General features: G+C 53.1%; 1 protein-coding gene across 15 annotated transcripts in view; it reads left to right on the forward strand.

Moving 5' to 3' along the window:
- SCRIB (scribble planar cell polarity protein) overlaps positions 1-17,517 on the forward strand; it is a 102,597-nt gene that overhangs the window by 70,552 nt on the left and 14,528 nt on the right. For 7 of the 15 annotated variants that reach the window (XM_068396677.1, XM_068396662.1, XM_068396667.1 and 4 more), the window contains 11 exons: positions 2,100-2,507; positions 4,569-4,637; positions 6,860-6,910; positions 7,483-7,524; positions 8,367-8,495; positions 10,208-10,315; positions 14,080-14,127; positions 14,688-14,853; positions 15,423-15,591; positions 16,669-16,758; positions 17,063-17,251. In XM_068396677.1, the coding sequence (XP_068252778.1) occupies positions 2,100-2,507; positions 4,569-4,637; positions 6,860-6,910; positions 7,483-7,524; positions 8,367-8,495; positions 10,208-10,315; positions 14,080-14,127; positions 14,688-14,853; positions 15,423-15,591; positions 16,669-16,758; positions 17,063-17,251 (1,469 nt within the window). The remainder of the gene's footprint in view (positions 1-2,099; positions 2,508-4,568; positions 4,638-6,859; positions 6,911-7,482; positions 7,525-8,366; positions 8,496-10,207; positions 10,316-14,079; positions 14,128-14,687; positions 14,854-15,422; positions 15,592-16,668; positions 16,759-17,062; positions 17,252-17,517) is intronic. The other 8 variants (XM_068396675.1, XM_068396663.1, XM_068396668.1 and 5 more) reach the window with 7 other exon arrangements.

The following is a 17,517-nucleotide window of genomic DNA, read 5'->3' on the forward strand; positions in this document are numbered from 1 at the left end:
GGGTGCTGCCGTCACAGCCATAAAAGAGCTGTTACAGTCTCTGTCTTCTGCACAGGGCTTGAAAACCATACCCCTGAGTGACAGCATGTAGCCACAACAGAACTGTTAATATCTAGTTTTGCTTTCTGGACTGTAAGAGATGGAGAAGACTTTACATCTCTCAGTGGCGTGTCACCACGGTTAGTTAATTAACAATCTGTACTTTCTAGTCTGAATCTATTTCCCTTCAGTTTCTAGCCACCGAATCTGTCTCTGTACTTCGTTAGGTTTAAAATGAGATCTGTTTCAGTGTCTGGGGCAGAGGGAGGGATCAGAACTGAAAGGCGTTTCTGCTGTATCTGCCTTGGAGGATGCGGGTAACACACGATCGTGGTGTCTGCCGGGCCTGGGAGTGACAGAGGCAGGGCTGGGAGAAGCACACGGCATTGCCAGCATCCTTGCTTCCCCAAAATAGAAATTCTTGCTTGTCTGATAAAAATATCCCCCTGTGAAGCTGAGGGAGCGAGGCATCCTGCCCTGGAGTAGCAGCAAGGGGTGGATGGAGTTCGGTTCCAGCCACGTCCACAAGCAAACAGGGATGGGGCTCCCCAGGGGCTCGGGGCTCCCCGCAGCCTTGGCGAGGTGCCCGTCCCCACAGCGCCCTGGAAGTGGCGTTTGCTTTTCCCGTTGTGTGAAGCAAAGCGGACCTTGGTGGTGGGACTCCCCTGGACCCCGGGCTGGTCGGGGTCTGTGCTGTCCTGTGTGGCGAGGGAGGGCAGCAGGGGTGCGGGGGGGCCTGGCTGCGGGACCGACAGACCCGCGTGGCAGCGGGGGATGGCGGGCAGTGCTTTCATTGCAGCATCCCCATGAAAAAATAATGTTCCTGAAATACCTTCTGCCTGGCGTAACTTTGTGTGCACCGGAGCTCTTGCTTGGGTAGTGTGTGGCACTCTGGGAAACAAAGGTTGGAATTTGGGTTTTTTGGTTTGCTTTTTTTTACACTGGAAAGTCACACAGCTACAGTAGCAAAATTTCTAGGGGTAGCACAGTCTTCGCTGTCTGAAGAAATGTGATAGGAGCTGGGGCTCTGCCAGCCACCGCTTTGGGTTGGGCTGGGGTTGAGGGGTTAGGGGAGGGCCTCAGAAATTCCTCAGCCTCTCAGCTGCCATTGTAGTCACCAGCCCACCCAGCCCCTGAGAGCTATTTTTGTGAACGCTGCCATGACACAGGAGCTGGAGAACGTGCTCTGAGCAGAAGGGGCCTGTCTGCTCCCCGGCGGGCGCTCGGCTAGGAGGAGATTTGATCGTTGCTCTCTGACTGTCTCTGCTTCCCTGAAGAAGGCTTGGGCTGGGGTAACGAACTCGCTCTTGTAGTGTTAAAAGAGGAAAGGTCAGTGCTTCGTCTTGGATGGGTGCGGTTGAGCCTGGGCAGAGCTGGAGCTCAGTTTCAGTCCTGCCTTCCATGAGGGCTCGAGGGGTGCGTGCTCTGTGAGCTGTCACTGAGCTCCCGGTTGCTCGTTGGTGTGTGCTTTGACGGAGTGGGGCCATAAAAGCGTGTTTGCCGACGGGGTGTGATGGAAGTGCATGGGGTGGGCGATACGGTGGCCACGGTGTAACTGTGTGGAAATGCGTTGGAGCGAGGCGAGAGGCGTTGCTCTGTGTGACAGCGCTGGAGCTGGGTGGGGGTACGCTGGGTGAGACAGCTGATGCCCGGCCGTGTGATGGTGGAGGTGGATTTGGGATGTGCTCCAGGGAGGTGGGAGAGGACGTGTGCTCGTGCAGGCTGTGGCAGTCAGCTCTGCTGGAGAGCAGCAGTGTCACCGGTGAGCTGCCAAGGCGCGGGCTGGAACGTGTGTGAGAGCTGGGGAAGCGCAGGGAGCTGCTCGTGCCTGGCAGCTACCTGGTGTGTGAGTTGCCTGCTGACAGCAAGGTCTTCTCCTGGAAGGAGCATTCGGGATCACGAGATCGGTGGTAGAGCAGAAGAGGGAAGGGATGGTCATGTGGGCTTTAGGACTGGGGTTCTTCTCTCCCCTGTCCTTCAGCAGCTGCTCTGTGTTTTCTCCCTCCTCTCCTTTACTCTGTTCTCCTTATTTCTTTCTGATCCTTTTGTTTTCCTCTCAGCTTGTTCAGTGTAATAAGGCCAGCACCAGCATGGAGGGCGGCAGTTCTACGCTGGCTCCGCCAGCGGCACAGGACAGCCGGGACCCGTGCCCAGACGCCGCGGCAGGCCCAGTCGTCGGGAGCGTGGCTGGCCGTCCCCAGGACCCCGCGTCGCCCGGCACGTGCACGAGCAGGGCAGAAAAGCCCCGGCTAGACGAGCAGGACCCCACGGGTTGCCCCTTGTCCCAGGACCAGATGCCAGAGGCGCCAGAGCAAGAGTGTCTGATCGACTCCCAGCCGATCCCGTTCAGCGCGAACCCCTTTGTGGTGGCCAACCGGCGGGGGAAGGCGGCCGGCAGGGCCTGCCTGGGGGGGCCACCGCTGGGCTACGGCAGCGGGGGCGTGCTGAGGACCAGCCTTTGCTCCCAGGCAAGCAGTCCCGCGGCACGATGCGTGTGAGGCCGCCTGCGTTGTACTAAACCCCCCCCGCATGCACCGGCCCCGGCGCCCGGCAGCACGAGGGCTGCGCGGGGCTGGTCCCCCCTAACCCGTGTGTGCCGAGGTGCCAGCTGCTGACGTGGCATTGCCAGCGTGCCGTGGGGCCCCAGGGCTGGCAGGCGGCCGCGCAGCATCCCTGGGCGGGCAGGAGTCGGGCCAGGAGCAGCGGCGTTCCCTGGGCGCTGCAGTAGTGCAGGGAGCTGGCAGGGCTTGCGGAGGATGGTGCTGGTGTCACAGTTGCGTATCTGGGCCTGAACAAACACGGCCGGTTTTAGACTTTGGAAAACCAAGAGGCAGCACAGCTGACACGGTTAATCCCCAGCCCAGGAGCGAGCTGTTCCTTGGAGTGACACGTTCAGCCTATCTAGACTTCCCCATTTCAGGGGAGAGCTTTGCTTTCTGCTCTGGGAAATCTGTGTGTAACTTTCTCACTGTGGCATAAGAAAACTGTGGCAGAGCGAGGACTAGACCCAAAGATACTGGGTCCCCGGTTAGCACCACTCCACTCTCCCCTTCTCCCTTTCTCAGCCTTCTGGGAGGTCTGAAAGGCAAGAGAAGCAAAACAGCCTCAAACAAACAGCCCCACACACAGAAGCGAAACCAAACGAACGACACAACGCCCAGCTGTAGTCCCCTTAGATGCTTTTAGCCTCGTTCCTTGGTGGGAATGTGTTTTTCACAGATGTGTAGGCAGATAAGCACAGAGCAGGGCACGTAGTTGAATCTCGGTAACCTCTTGTTGGAAGCCAAAGGCTGTGGTTTGGCCATTACAGACGTCCAGCTTTGGGGTTCAGAAGCCTGAAAGAGCAGCAGCTCACTGCAGGCAGCCTCGGGCCGGGTCAGTCTGGAGGGGGTGTCACCAGCAGCTGGAGCTGATCTCATGGCACGTTGCTGTCAGAAGGGATCAGTTCCCCCGTCTGCACGTTCTCCTCCTGCGTGCTGACCCCAGAACTGGAGCAGTTGTGGGTCAGCGAGGTCAGGGAGCTGAAGTCCTTGGAAAACAGCATTGCAGAGCAGCTCCTTCCTCGGGGCTCGGCAAGCTGCGTGCGCTGGCGTGTGGGGACACTCGGGTAGCAGCAGCCAGAAGCAGGGTGAGCAGGAACGCTCTTTGCGGTGGGGCATGGAGGTGGGTCAGCTGGTGCTGCGCATTCTCTGTCATTACAGTGCTAAGAAGGATCAGATGTTTTCTGTGCTCCAATACGAATTTCAGATCACGTCTCCTGGCTTGTCGGTAGAAATACTGTTGCCCAAGGCTGACTTGAATCGAATTAACACGATTCACTAGTGCATGGGTATGGCATTAACGCTTGCGGAACCCGAGGTGTGCTTGAACCGTTCTCTAGATCCCAAATGACCTGTTTCCCTCTTTAGGCATCTAAAATACTTTTTAAATCATGCTCCTTAATCTCGTGGACAGGCTGCAGGTAATTACTGGGGCTCTGCTCTCCTGTAGCTGTCGGGGCTGGCTGTAGGCTGGCTCAGCCTGAGCGCTGGCCATCGTAGGTGCCCCTGCTCTGGGCTACTCGTGAAGGTCTCACCAGTAGGCCAGCAGTCGTAGATGTGGCTGGGGGTGAATCTTGTCGTCTCCTTTCCACTGGGACCAGCTTTTTTTTGCTCCACAGCAGGAGGTTTGCCTCGACTGTGGCCCAGTCTGTCGAGGGCTAAAGAGAAGCTGGGGGGAGAGGATTCCTGGGGACGTCTTACAAGGCCGAAGGCTTTACCCCGATTCAGTTGGCCTTGCAGGGCGTTTGGGTAGGATCCCAGCTCCAGTGTTTAACACCATTCCCTTGCTGTTTCTAGCGCTTTTGGCAAGTTTCTGCCACGTGACAGCTGCTGTTGGGCCCAACGCTAACTCTGCTCGCGCGCTGGTGGCCTGTAGCCGGCCACGGGCTGGATGTCTGGTCTCCCTTGCCTCCTGCTCTCACTGCTAAGGGAGAGGCGTGGAAGCTGCTGCTGTACAGGAACTATGGAGCTTTGTCTTCTCTCTTTCAGGCTCCTGCGGGCGAGTCTGGGACAGGAACTTCCAGGCGTGAAACCCCCTATTCACCCGGTAACCAGCAGGTGAGACTGTGCCCAGGCCTAGCAACCCAGGGAAGGGCAGGGAGGTGTGTGCCAGGGCAGGGAGGTGTGTGCCAGGGCAGGGAGGTGTGTGCCAGGGCAGGGGGGCACCAGGGTAGGGAGGTGTGCTGCCAGGGCAGGGAGGTGTGGTGCCAGGGCAGGGAGGTGTGCCTTCTGACTAGAAGGGATGGGGTGAGGGTGATACTCCTCATTCTACACTAGAACGAGATCTAGGTACTAATTTGCTCTGTCTTTAAAGATCCTCAGCTCTCAGTTGAAAAAGAAGCCTGAATCCCAAAGGGTGGCCGTGTGGCTGCTCACAGAAAGATCTAGGATGGAAGGTCTGGTCTAAGACCACGCTCAGAGCAGGTCCAGTTAGATCAGGTTACTCAAGGCCATGCCCAGTTAAATTTTGAACACCTCTAGAGATGGAAAGTCTACGTCTTTCTAGATGCCAGCTCCAATATTTGACTACTCTTCATTGTGATTTCTTTTTTTTTTTTTATTTTAAACTTGTATTTCAATTAAATGTCCCTTGTCCCAGTTTGTCACAGGCAATTCTCGTAGTACCCCTGATGCTCTTGTTTGTCGGTGCTTTGGCGTTGGAGGCTCAGTGCCAACGTCCTTGCCACTAGCAACCCTCTGGCTGTAGTGCCACCTGCTCTTCTAACTCAGGGTGGGCTTGCTCGATGATAAATTTTTTATCTTTGGATCTAACTTTGTCGTTATCCAATTCGTGTGACAGCGGTGACCGCTTTGTCCTCTCACGGCAGTCACTGCTCTGTCAGTGGAAGCTTCTCAGGTGAAACTGTTCGCCCTCTCCTCCGTGGGCTCTGAGAAGATTAAACGAGGTCTCACTAATGCTCTCTATGGAGTTAAGAGCACCCCAGGAGCATTTTTGCAGGTGCAGGCGTTTGCCTTTCCAGTTTTAAGTTGGATGTCTCAAATCCCCTGTTACGTAGCACTCGCTGTAACTTGTGTCTGTTCTATCACTTCAGGGGTTTCTGGCTTTAATTCTCTGTAGCTTGAGCAACATAGGGAATAATCCATACAGCTTTTTTCTTGGTTTTCTCTTTTGTTTCTCTGTTCAAACACGCGTATGCCAGGAGGGATTCTATTAATTTCTTAAAGCATTTATAGCCAATTTCACGTCTTTGTCCTTTATTTCAGCCTTTTAAGCTCTTCAGCAGGTTTGCTCACTGCTGTCATTTCTGAGATCCAGTCTGCTTGTCACTCTGGTGGCCTCTTTCCTTACTTGGTCTGTGGCTGTTAAGAATTAGTGACTCTGGCAGTCGTCCTTGTAGGTGCCTTGGTGTCGCAGTGCTGAGCCCCTGGTCTTGCTAGTGGCCCTCTCAGCCCTGCGTTCTGTACACGAGCTTTGTCACCTTTACATGATTTAACACGTCCTGGATCAGAGCCTTCCGCAGCAGTCTCCTGCATCCGGTAAGGCTGTGTCTGGTGGATTTAGTTCTCTCTGGACAAGGAATGTTACACAAATGGAACAGGTCCAACAGATAACACTGAAGGACACAGGGCAATCACTAGCCCTGTGGCTTGTACATTTTCTGAGGATTCAGGAGACTTGACCTTCAGGTTGTTGCTCCGGAGTAGAAGTTCCAAGGAATTGCATCTCTCCTTCTCTGCCACCATCTATTTTTAATATAAATTCTTTGGTTTTGACAAAGATTTGGTTTTGACAAAGATTCTTTGGTTTTGACACATCTGGATGTGTTTAAGAAAAGCCTGGCCATGGCACTTAGTGCCCTGGTCTAGTTGCCATGGTGGTGTCAGGGCAATGGTTGGACTCGATGAGCCCAGAGGGCTCTTCCAACCTTATTGATTCTGTGACATCTTTTAGTCCAGCTGGAATTTATAGGCTTATTCCAGAGCCTTCAGAGAACTACTGAGGGAGGCTGAGCCCTGTGTCCTGAGGCTGGTGGTCTCGCCTGGCCTCGAGTTCTGCGAGCTTCTCGTGGGGGTGGCGCCAGGCGGGGGGAGGAAGGAGGTGCTCGTGGTGGGTCTGTGTGTGCGTGCCGAGGAGGGCAGAGGGGCTTTCTCCACGGCAGGTGGCAAGGAGCCGGTGGGGGCACTGACAGCTCTGGGCAGCTGCGGTCTCTGTGCTGGGGAAGGTGCTTGTCTCAGCCTCTCACGCGGAAAACCCGGTCTCTTCGTTTTCTCTCCCGCTCTCTCCCCTGACGACCCTCCCTGGCGTTGCCCCTCTCCAGACGCCTGCAGCCCCTCGGCCTGCTCACCTCTCGGGCAGGGAGACCCGCTTTGTAAGTGCCCGCTGGTGTGCAGTGTGCGCTGCTGCTCCGCGCTGCTCCGCCCGGCACCGCTGCCCGGTGCCCCCGGCTCCGCGTCCCCCGGCGCTCGGGCGTGCTGCGGGGAGCGGCGCCGGGGCACGAGGGGCTGTTCCCTGCTGGCTGCTGAGATGGCATCTGCGACCGCTTCCTGGCACAGAAGCTGCGGTGCTGATGGCTTTGCTCAAGCTCAGCAGCGAGTGCCGAGGGCCGGGGGGTGAGCAAGGGCCAGGACTAGCTGAGCTGGAGCGGAGAGCGGGAGGGTGGGGGTCAGCGCCCCGAGAAGTGCAGAGAGTTGTGGGTGCCTCCTCCCATGGCAGAGGAACTGGGAGCTCTTGCAGGTGGGGTCTGGACTGCTCCCCACGTGAAGAAGAAGGTATGGCGGGGTTAGGATGGGACCTGGGGGCTTTTCCCTGTACAGGGCAGGCAGCGGGGCAGGGGAGGGGTTGGCACTGGGAGTTTTATTTCTATTTCTTTTTGTATGGAGCAGGGTAAACTAAAGGTTTCCTGCATGGACTCCAAATTTACACCTGTATTTCTGTTTTCAGGCTTCCATTAACTTCATTACATCGCCGGATGACAGTAAATCAGTAAGTACATGAGACCTTATTGTAGTGCCTCTGCGTTCTCCAGCACAGAGCTTGCCTCTTCCTTCTCTGTGTGCTCACTTCCAGCCCTGCAAGTCTCACTGTTGGCTTTTCTTCTGTCTTCAGTCCTCTGCTACACCTCAAGCTTGTTCAAATGCACTAAGTCTTAAATATTGTCAATTTGAAAACTAGATGCAAGTGTTTTTGCAGCTTTTACTCCTGTTTACCCTTGCAGCTTTCACCCATGTAGTTTTTGCTTACTCAGTTCCTGCTTCTGCTCTCTTTGGTAGTAGATGTTTTGTGTGATGACAGCTAGGTCAAATCTCAGACTCTAGTCTCTGCTCTTATGTCTGCTTTTCTGATTGGAGCCCTAGCTGGGTCTCGGTTCATTTGCATCCCCAGCTTTTGCCAATACCCATCCCCAGCTGATGTTTCCCTACTGCATCTTCTGTTCATGACACTTACATCCTCCGAGCTTCAACATAACTCATGCCATGCCCCTCTGACCCTTGCAGCTGCTGCTTGTATGGCAGATCCTTCCTTGTGTCCTGGCTTCTCTGTAACCCACTGGTCCTGTCGTGACCCTGACTTGTCTGAATCTCTTTGCTTATCCAAAACACTTGCGCCAGAGGCATTGTTTGGTGGTTGCTTCAGTCGCTCTCCCTCCTGGTCTGGCAGCTGGAGCCAGCAGCACAGCTGAGGAGTTGGGCTCAAGTGCATGGGTTTGTCTTACTCACGTGCATGGCACAGACATCTCGCTGCCCTGACTGCTCATTTCTCTTCTCTCTCTCTCTCTCCCCCTCCTCTTCCTCTGCCTTTCCCCCGTTGTGTGGTATTGACACAAGCAGACCAAGCCAGGCGTCATTCAGCCTCTTGCCCGAGTGCGACAAAACGCTGCCTCACATAATGCGGAGGACGGGGACAGCCCCAATCCCTTCCAGCAACCTGAGCTGTGCTTCAGTATCCAGAACTCTGTAAGTGGATGCAGTTCCTTCTCGCTAAGCCGTGTCTGTCTGCCCTAGGTTGCTGTGGTGCCACTTTTCCTGGCAGGTAGGCTGAACACACCCTCCCAGGGCGGGTTTTGTAGTTTAATGATCATATGCCTTAGCTGGTCGTGTTGGCTGGGTAAGAACCCGTGCCCTGCACAAGTAGGGTCATGGGCAGTGCGTCCTATTCATTTTTCTAACGTAGATGAGCCTCACCAGCCTGCCTCTTACCCATTCAGGAAGTCGGCGTTGTTGAAACTGTATTGTGGCCAAAATCCCCAGAGCAGTTACAGTTTTAGATCCTTATTTGTGAGCTGTTGCGTTCTGTTGAGGTACAAATCTTTCAGAACCTTTGTCTATCAATATCTTGCATCTTGGAGCGAGAGCCAACACCACCTTGCTGATAATAAGTTTTATGATTTGCAAAATGGTTGTTTTTGAAAGATTCCTGTTCCCTGGGCTGTATGTTGATGGGAGAGAAAGATTCAGGTGTTTTGGTCTTTGTCACGATGGAAGACTTTTGTATGCCTGCAATATAGCCCCTCTCTTTTTATTGAAGCTTGTGTGACATGATAGCAAATTGGAGACCTGATTTGCAGACAAACAGCTATATATAATCCATGGAATTGGCCAAGATTCACATATTTTACAATCTCTTCTCAACTTGATGTGCTGTTCTTTAGCCTGTCCAGAAGGGAACATCATCAAACAACATAATTGAGCCTCAGTCCAAGACAAACCACGAACACCTGAAACTGGGTTAGTGCAGCCAGAGGGACTGGAGGAGTGACGCAACTGAAGGGGACTTGGTTTCTAGCAGAAAGGAAGGTGGTGTCATTTCCCCCTGCTCCCATTCATTTCTGTGATGCTTTGAGCAGGTCATCCCAACTCTTCTTCTTCCCTGAATGCGACAGGGGTCACAGGGGAGATAGGTGAGAAAAAGAGCAAAGACAAGTGACAAGCAGTAGGAGGGTCCTCTAGGACCTTATTAGATGTTTCTGAGTAAGTGGAATTCTGTGACGGGAAAATTTGAGGTCAAAGGCAGGTCTTCTCCAGGTTATAGATCCCTGAATGGGTTGGCACTTTGATTTAGGAGGCTGTGACCATTAGCCTTGAAGTATGTAGAAGTACCCACTCGTCATTTTATAAACAGAAGTACAACAGCCACTGCAAAAAACAAGTGAGACGAATAGATCCTTTCCCATGAAGAAGGCCCCTTTAGTCAGAAGTGCCAGATAAGGCCAGGGCTTATCTTTAATTTTCTAATTAAATGTTGCTTGTTCAGCCCTGAGGAGGGGTCAGAGTCAACTGTATAGCTGTCCTCTTCCAGCCCCAAAAGCCCACTGATTCAAGCAGGCACACGCTAGCTGAATTGGGTGGGAATCCTGAGGACTGTGACAGCAACGTCACCCCCTGGCCAAGAGATCAGTCACAAATTCTGGTCCAGTCAGTGAGGATCTGTCCCACCAGAAGCATCATTCCTCCACCACCCAAGAAACAAATCAGGGCCATGGCACAGGTGCTGCTGTATAGAGCACGTATACTGATAGGCTGCTCGTGTTTCTGCCCCAGGCTGCAGGACCTGTCCCGTGTATATTCCACTCTTCAAGCTTTGCAGGCTGAGTTGTGCTGTGTTTCCCCCATGCTCATTTTTTTATAACATCTGTGGTTGTCTTTGCCTTCTGTCTTTGTCCCTGTAGCAAAAGCCACCTTCCCCCCCCTCTCCTGACGAGATCCCCATCAATGTCAAGCAAGCATACAAGACCTTTGCAGCAGTGCCCTTGTCACACCCTCTCCTCGAGACGCAGGTAAGCAGTGCTGGCTGGGGGGATGTCACACAAACCGTGGTACCAGCCGAGGGTTGAGCATTGCAGACGAGCAGGGGAAGGCGGCAGTGATTTGTTTCCTCCAAAGACAGCTGTCATGAAGGAGGGACGTGCTGAGGTCCCCTTGGAAGTTGGAGTCTATTCATGGTGTGGACGGTCGCCCTGCAGAGTCCTGTCCATAAACGTATCAAGTCCTGAAAGCTCATTGAATTTCACGCTGCTTTTGTTCTCCCCAGACATTAGGATGCTGTTGTGTAACTGTGCTGTGCTGATATGAAGTAACTCTGAACTTCCACAGTCCAGGGCCAGGCTAAACATGTTCTGAGGAACTTTTTATTAGATTTTGATCTTTAACTTACTTGGAACTGTTCCTTCTTCCCTCCGTGTATTTGAATCACGGAACCATTCAGGCTAGATGAGGCCTCTGGAGGTCATCTGCCTTGGTCCTCCATGCAAAACAGGGCAACCTCTGACGTTGTGTGAGGCTGCTCAGGCCCAGTCCACTTGAGTTCTGAATTTCCAAAAATGCAGATTCTGAGGTCACTGTGGGCAATCTCTTTCAGTGTTTGACCATCTCTGCCATTTTGTTCTGTATGTTTCATCAGAATTTCTTCTCCTGCAGCTTATGTCTGTTGCCTCTCATCCTTTTGCTGTGCACCTCTGAGAAGTCTGACCTTGTGCTCTGTAACCCCCCTCTAGGAGGCTGGATACAGGAATTAGATCCCTCTCTCTTTTCCAGGCTGAACAAGCACAGCCTTCTGAGCCTGTTCATAGAATCATAGAGTCACAGGATGGTTTGGATTGGAAGGGACCTTAAAGAACATCTCGTTCCAACCCCCCTGCCATGGGCAGGGACACCTTCCACTAGACCAGGTTGCTCCCAGCCCCATCCAACCTGGCCTTGAACCCTGCCAGGGAGGGGGCAGCCACAGCTTCTCTGGCCAACCTGGGCCAGGCTCTCACCACCCTCACAGCCAAGAATTGCTTCCTCACATCTCATCTCAATCTCCCCTCTTGCAGTTTAAAACTGTTCCCCCTCGTCCTGTCACTCCAGGCCCTTGTAAAAAGCCCCTCTCCTGCTTTCCTGTAGCCCCTTCAGGCACTGGAAGGTGCTAGAAGGTCTCCCCGCAGCTTTCTCCTCTCCAGGCTGAACAGCCCCAGCTCTCTCAGCCTGTCTCCAGAGCAGAGGGGCTCCAGCCCTCGGAGCATCTCCGTGGCCTCCTCTGGACTCGCTCCAACAGCTCCGTGTCCTTCTGTTGGGGGCCCAGAGCTGGACGCAGCACTGCAGGGGGGGTCTCCCGAGAGCGGAGCAGAGGGGCAGAATCCCCTCCCTCGCCCTGCTGGCCACGCTGCTGGGGATGCAGCCCAGGACACGGGTGGCTTTCTGGGCTGCCAGCGCACGTTGCCGGCTCATGGTGAGCTTCTCGTCACCCATCACCCCCAAGTCCTTCTCCTCAGGGCTGCTCTCAACCCATTCTCCGCCCAGCCTGTGTCTGTGCTTGGGATTGCCCTGACCCATGTGCAGGACCTTGCACTTGGCCTTGTTGAACTTCATGGGGCTCGCACGGGCCCAGCTCTCCAGCCTGTCCAGGTCCCTCTGGATGACAAGGTCCCTCTCAAATGTCATGTCCTGCAGCCCCCTAATCATTTTGATGGCCTTCGACTTGCCTTGCTGCCGTTTCTTAGTGGCGTTCTTGTACTGGGGAGCCCTGGACTGGGCACGCTGCTCTTGTAGGCGCTGACCAGAGGAAGGATGGCTTCCCTGGGGCTGCTGGAGCGCGGCTCAGTGCGTGGCCAGCCCTTGCTCTGCCAAGGCTTCGTCCTGACCGATGGCCAGCGTGCTGCTGTTGAGGTGTCACCCGTCCCATCCCGAGGAGCTTGTATCCATGCATGGCGGCACTCTAGAGATCCCTGGAGCTGTCTATAGACAATCAAACTGATGCTGCGTTTGCTAAACCAAAGCAGCAAGACGCTGTCCCCTTTGACACCTCGTGTTTGGAAAGACCCTCTGCTCTCTTAATCATCTTACCGCTTTCCTTTTCCCCTGTTCCTGTCCAAATTCTTGCTGGCACATCTTGGGTGCGGATGAGAGATCCTAGTTCACAAATTTATTTCTGCTGTGGTTTTGTTTGTTCATTTCTGAATCTCAGTTGATGATACCTTTCCTTACACGTCAACAGATCACGCTCACCTTTTTCATAGTCTGGGAGCTGTGGCTATCCTGCGGGACTTGTGACAGCAGCTTTGTGTTGTGTCTAAGCTAACCCTGTCCTCCCACTGCCTGCCCTGGGCTGCTGCTCCTCTGGCCTCACATTGATCTGGTTTGGTAAATTAATATGGGCCACAAGTCTGTGTGTACTGTTTGTAGGGTTGATTTTTGGCCATTTCAGCTTTAGAGCCTGATGTACTCAGCGTTAGGTGATGGTCAGTAGAAGCTCAGGGAGGTTGGTAGCTGAGTCTGGGATGAAAAGGAGGTGGGACGTGTCTCCGTTGGCGTCCACGACCCACAGGCTGAGCCGAGTCCGTGAGGCAGGTGGTATCTTGTACGCAGATGGTTTCTCCAGCTTCACAGTCTCTAGCTGACGTGTCGTGGTTTCAGAAACAATTACTGATCCTGCAGTAGATCACAAAACTTATCTTTGAAGTCTCAGACAAATCTATGCAGTTTCTTTGTTTCAAAAATTATTTTATTATCAAAGGAGGATATTAGATGAGTCTTCATTGCACCTGTTCCATTTTAATATTTTCTATTTATTTTTGTTTTAATTATATTCATCCATGAATATTTGTCCTGTTGAAATTGAACGGACTGATAGCTGTGCTGCTCAAATTATTTTGCCTGCTTCTTGATTTTTAAGAATATAATCGCTGTTTTTTAGACATGAACTGCCACCCAATTAAGTCAATTAAAAACCCATGCTTGTCCAACTTGCAGTTTCACAACTAATTTCATTCAGAATTGTTGAGCAGTGATTATCTTGTCCCTGCAGGTCAGTGCATTGAGCTCTTAAGTTTTCTTCTGTGTTAGCAGCAATAATTTCTATTTCCAGACATTGGCTTTTTAGCCAGAAGCTTTTTTTTTCCTTCTCTGTTATTGTGTTCCTTACTTACACAAAATTAAAACTTTCTGTTAGTTTTTGGAGTGCGTTTGAATAAAGTTGAAGGTAGTTTACTTCCTCTCTTCTTGTGGTTCCTTTTCATTTGTATAATTAAAAAACTCCCATATTTTTAATAACTTTTTGGCAGTTCTGATTTTCCACTTACTGATTCCTGGTTCACAGATGGATTTTGTGGATCAATTTCTTTCTCTGCCCCTGTAGTTCTGCTCATCCAACATTCTGTTGTTCTGGTGAACACAGATCTCTCTTTCCTGACAGCGTTTCCACTTCTCAGAAGCAAATTTTCCATAGTTGCATCTTTGATTTAAAGACAGTCTGAGCCTCCTCCGTCTCGAGCTGCGCCCCGCTCCTGTTCTTCACCTATTTCCTCAGGTTTTTCAGTTTCTGCCCTTTTCAAAGCGGGCACCCTCCGTTTCTGTTCAGCCCTCAATTTATTGTGCATCCTCAACGCTCACGGCTGCCGAGCCCGAGGCGTTGCCTTGTGCCAGTGCTGGGACTGGTTTGGGGACCTGCCCATCGGCTCGTGGCCGGGACCGCTGCTGGTTGTGGTGCTGGTGACACCTGGCTGGGGGGCAGGAGCGGGGGTAGAAAACTGTCTTTTTAGAACGTGCCCGTTTGTGTCTGCAGGAAGTGCCTGGTCAGAGCAGCACGGAGGGTCCCAAGGCTGCCCCGGAGGTGAGCTGGGGTGCCTGGAGCTGGGAGCGGGACGGGGCCTCGCGGAGGATCCGGGGCTGCGGGCGTGGAGGCAGGATCACGGCGTGGGCACGCAGCGGGGAGCAGGGAGGAGGAGGAGGGTGTGCAGGCGTGGGGCAGGCACTGGGCGGTGGGCTCATGGCCCCGCGGGCAGTGCCGGGGTGGCTCTCGCAGGTGGCCGGTGTCGGGAGGGCGCTGGGCTCGGTGGCCCCACGGGCAGTGCTGGGGTGGCTCTCGCAGGTGGCTAGTGCGGGGAGGGTGCTGGGCTCAGTGGCCCCGCGGGCTCTCGCAGGTGGCCGGCGTGGGGAGGGCGCTGGGCTCGGTGGCCCCGCGGGCAGTGCCAGGGTGGCTCTTGCAGGTGGCCGGTGTCGGGAGGGCGCTGGGCTCGGTGGCCCCGCAGGCAGTGCCAGGGTGGCTCTTGCAGGTGGCCGGTGCAGGGAGGGCGCTGGGCTCAGTGGCCCCGCGGGCTCTCACAGGTGGCCGGTGTGGGGAGGGTGCTGGGCTCGGTGGCCCCACGGGCAGTGCCGGTGTGTCTCTCGCAGGTGGCCACGCACAGCCCCAGCGCGCTGCACAGCCCCGAGCAGAGATCCTTCCGCGAGAGGCAGAAGTATTTCGAAATGGAGGTGAAGCAGCAGCAGATGGATAAGCCTCCCAAGCGCGTCTCCTTGGTGGGAGAGGATGACCTGAAGAAAATGAAAGAGGAGGAAGGTATGTTGGAACCTGTGCGAGGAGATTTGGCCTGATGAGTGAATCCTTTCTCATGGGAGGCATGAGAGAGCACACGCACCAGAAGTCCAGCACTTCCCAAAGCCCACAGGTGGGCTGTAAGGCCTGGTAACAGCTTGAAGTAAGCGAATGTTGAGGAGTTCTGTGGATGCTCCACCGTTCCTGTGTGCTCTGGTGGAAGTGTTGGGGGGTCACGGTGTCCTGTAGTGGGTGAACACTTCAATAACGTTTTAAAAAGCTACTACAAATGATGATGTTTCTTTGTAAGGAGTCCAGGCTGATACGCAGCAACATGGGGCTGCCCACGGCATCCTCACATAGTATCTGACAGCAGAGCTTTTATTGCTCAGTACGCTGCTCTGGTTTTGCACAGAGCTTGCAACTGGAGGGAAAACAACTGCTATAGTTTTTGATGTAATTTCCTCCTCCTTGAGAGTTGTTTTAAAAGGTGATGAGGAACGATGTTAAGTGGAAAAAAGGGCTTCACTGAAATCCTGTCCTGTTCCATACGAAAATACAGCTGGTGTAAGATGAGTCTGTCTTTTTGGCAGCTCGAAAACTGCAGCAGAAACGAACCCTTCTGTTGGAGGAAGAGGCAGAAGAGGATGAGATGGTAAAACAGGTGCCTGAGATGAGCATGCAGTCCAGTGTCATCATCGAAGGGGTTGAGTACAAGATTGAGAGACTAAATGGAAGAAGCATCCAGGCTCCAGCAACTCGGTAAGACAAGACTGGTAGCTCAGTACCACCCACGTGTGTCAGAGGTGACCCAGGGAAGAGGGCTGGGCAGTATTTCCTCTTCAGCACAGAAGTGGGCAGGTTTTTCCAGCTCTTTTCAGAAGAGTAGTGCCTTCAGCTGTGCACTTGGGTATGTAGAGATGCTGATTTTGAGAGACAGCTAATTCAAGATGAGCCCTGATGCTGAACCTTTGCCTGGGGCTTTTTAAGACTTCTGTTTCCTGGTTCTCCTGGACTTGTCCTCCAGATCACCTTGGCGGTGTTTTTCTGATCCTTGGGCATAGAACTGGGGAATGAGAAAAGGCTTCTCATAAGATTTCAGATGAAAATGAGCTGAAGCTGTCATCATCAGACTCTTCTGAGTCTTTGGTACAGACATTCTTCTCTTCACAAACACTTCTGTTGTCAGTCTTACAGTGGCTGAGAACACCCTGTCATTTTGAGTCTCGTTTCTGTCCAGTCTCTGTTGAGGAACTTAATTCCCCAACACGTAGTGAATGCACTGAGACCTTCCACCTCTTGTGCTGACAGAGCAACTCTAGGGAAAGACAACAGCCAAATGCAAACCAGCTTCTTGGTTTGATGTGAAGATCTACTTGTCCCTGCTGTTTTCATACTGAAATGTGGGAGGTTAGAGAACAGTAGGGCTGGAGGGTCGTCCTTTGTTGACGTTCATGCATGTCTGACATCAGCAAAGGAAAAAACTGGAAGCAGCCAGGCTGCCCATCTCGTAATGGCAGCTGCAAAGAGCCAGGCTAGAGCTGTGCAGGAGCTTGGCAGCAAACACGACACATTACATTTGAAGAGAGAGCATGTGTTAGTGGATGGTTGACCTCCAGATGAAGAAAATGAGTTCTGAGGTTAGAGAGCATGAACATCTATGAACTCAACAAGGAAATGCTTGCAGCAACAGAGAAGGAGCTGTTGAGAAAAATCATTAAGGCTTGTGCCTTCAAACGGAACTAGGATCCAAGCTTTCTGGGGCTTGGATCTGTTCCGAGCCTTTCTTGGGTGTGCCAGCCTGTGGTACTGTTAGCTGACGTGCTTGTCTTGCTCTAGGCCCTCTGAGGTCAGTGAGAACAGCAGCTCACAGAGGAATTCACTGGAAGAGGGAATCAAGCCTGAACAGAGAACCAACTCTATGTCTGGGTAAGTGGATCAGCACTGTCCTTTGCCTAGGAGCTGCCAGGTGGTGGAGCAGGTGGCTCCTCCGTTGTAGCAGACATGGGGTGTAGAAGGAAGGATTTTGTGGAGAAAGGGAAACTGATGGGAACCATCTTCTTAAGAAAAACTCACCTCTGTTATGTGACCTTTCATTTCCCAAGGTGGTGTCCTTGGGTGTGGTACCGAACAGTTGGTTGGGGCTGTTGGTCATCTTTTATCTTGAGAACAGGCAGATAAGAGCTGTGGTGGACCAGGCCAGCCTACCTCTCACTGTTCTCTCTCTGCCCAGGCTGAGCCCGTTACATCTTGGAGTAGGGGATCAGGTGGCACCTGTGCGGACAGCCAAAGCTGAACGGCGGCACCAGGAGCGACTGCGAATGCAGAGTCCTGAGCTGCTGAGTGGTCAAGAGAAGGAGCTTTCTCCAGCAGAACGTCGTGCTCTGGAGGCAGAGAAACGAGCAATGTGGAGGGCAGCACGGTGAGACAGAAGAACCTTCACTGTTCCCTTCACTAGGCTAGTTCAGGAACAGGGGACCTGCTGCATGTCTCTTCAGTTACATGGTATTAAAAACAGGGAATAAACAAGCCTTCCTAAGTCAGGTGTCAGGGGAGGTTATGTAGTGTCTGTTCAAACAGTGCAAAGCATCCACGTTTGAGGTCATCTTCTGACAGTGACATGGGTGAGATGTCTCTTGTATTTCAACAGTGCTTGCACAGTCGTGAAGACAGTGGAGTTTTATAAAA

This window comes from Nyctibius grandis, chromosome 3 (genome assembly GCF_013368605.1).
Source record: "Nyctibius grandis isolate bNycGra1 chromosome 3, bNycGra1.pri, whole genome shotgun sequence".
Classification (NCBI taxonomy): domain Eukaryota; kingdom Metazoa; phylum Chordata; class Aves; order Nyctibiiformes; family Nyctibiidae; genus Nyctibius; species Nyctibius grandis.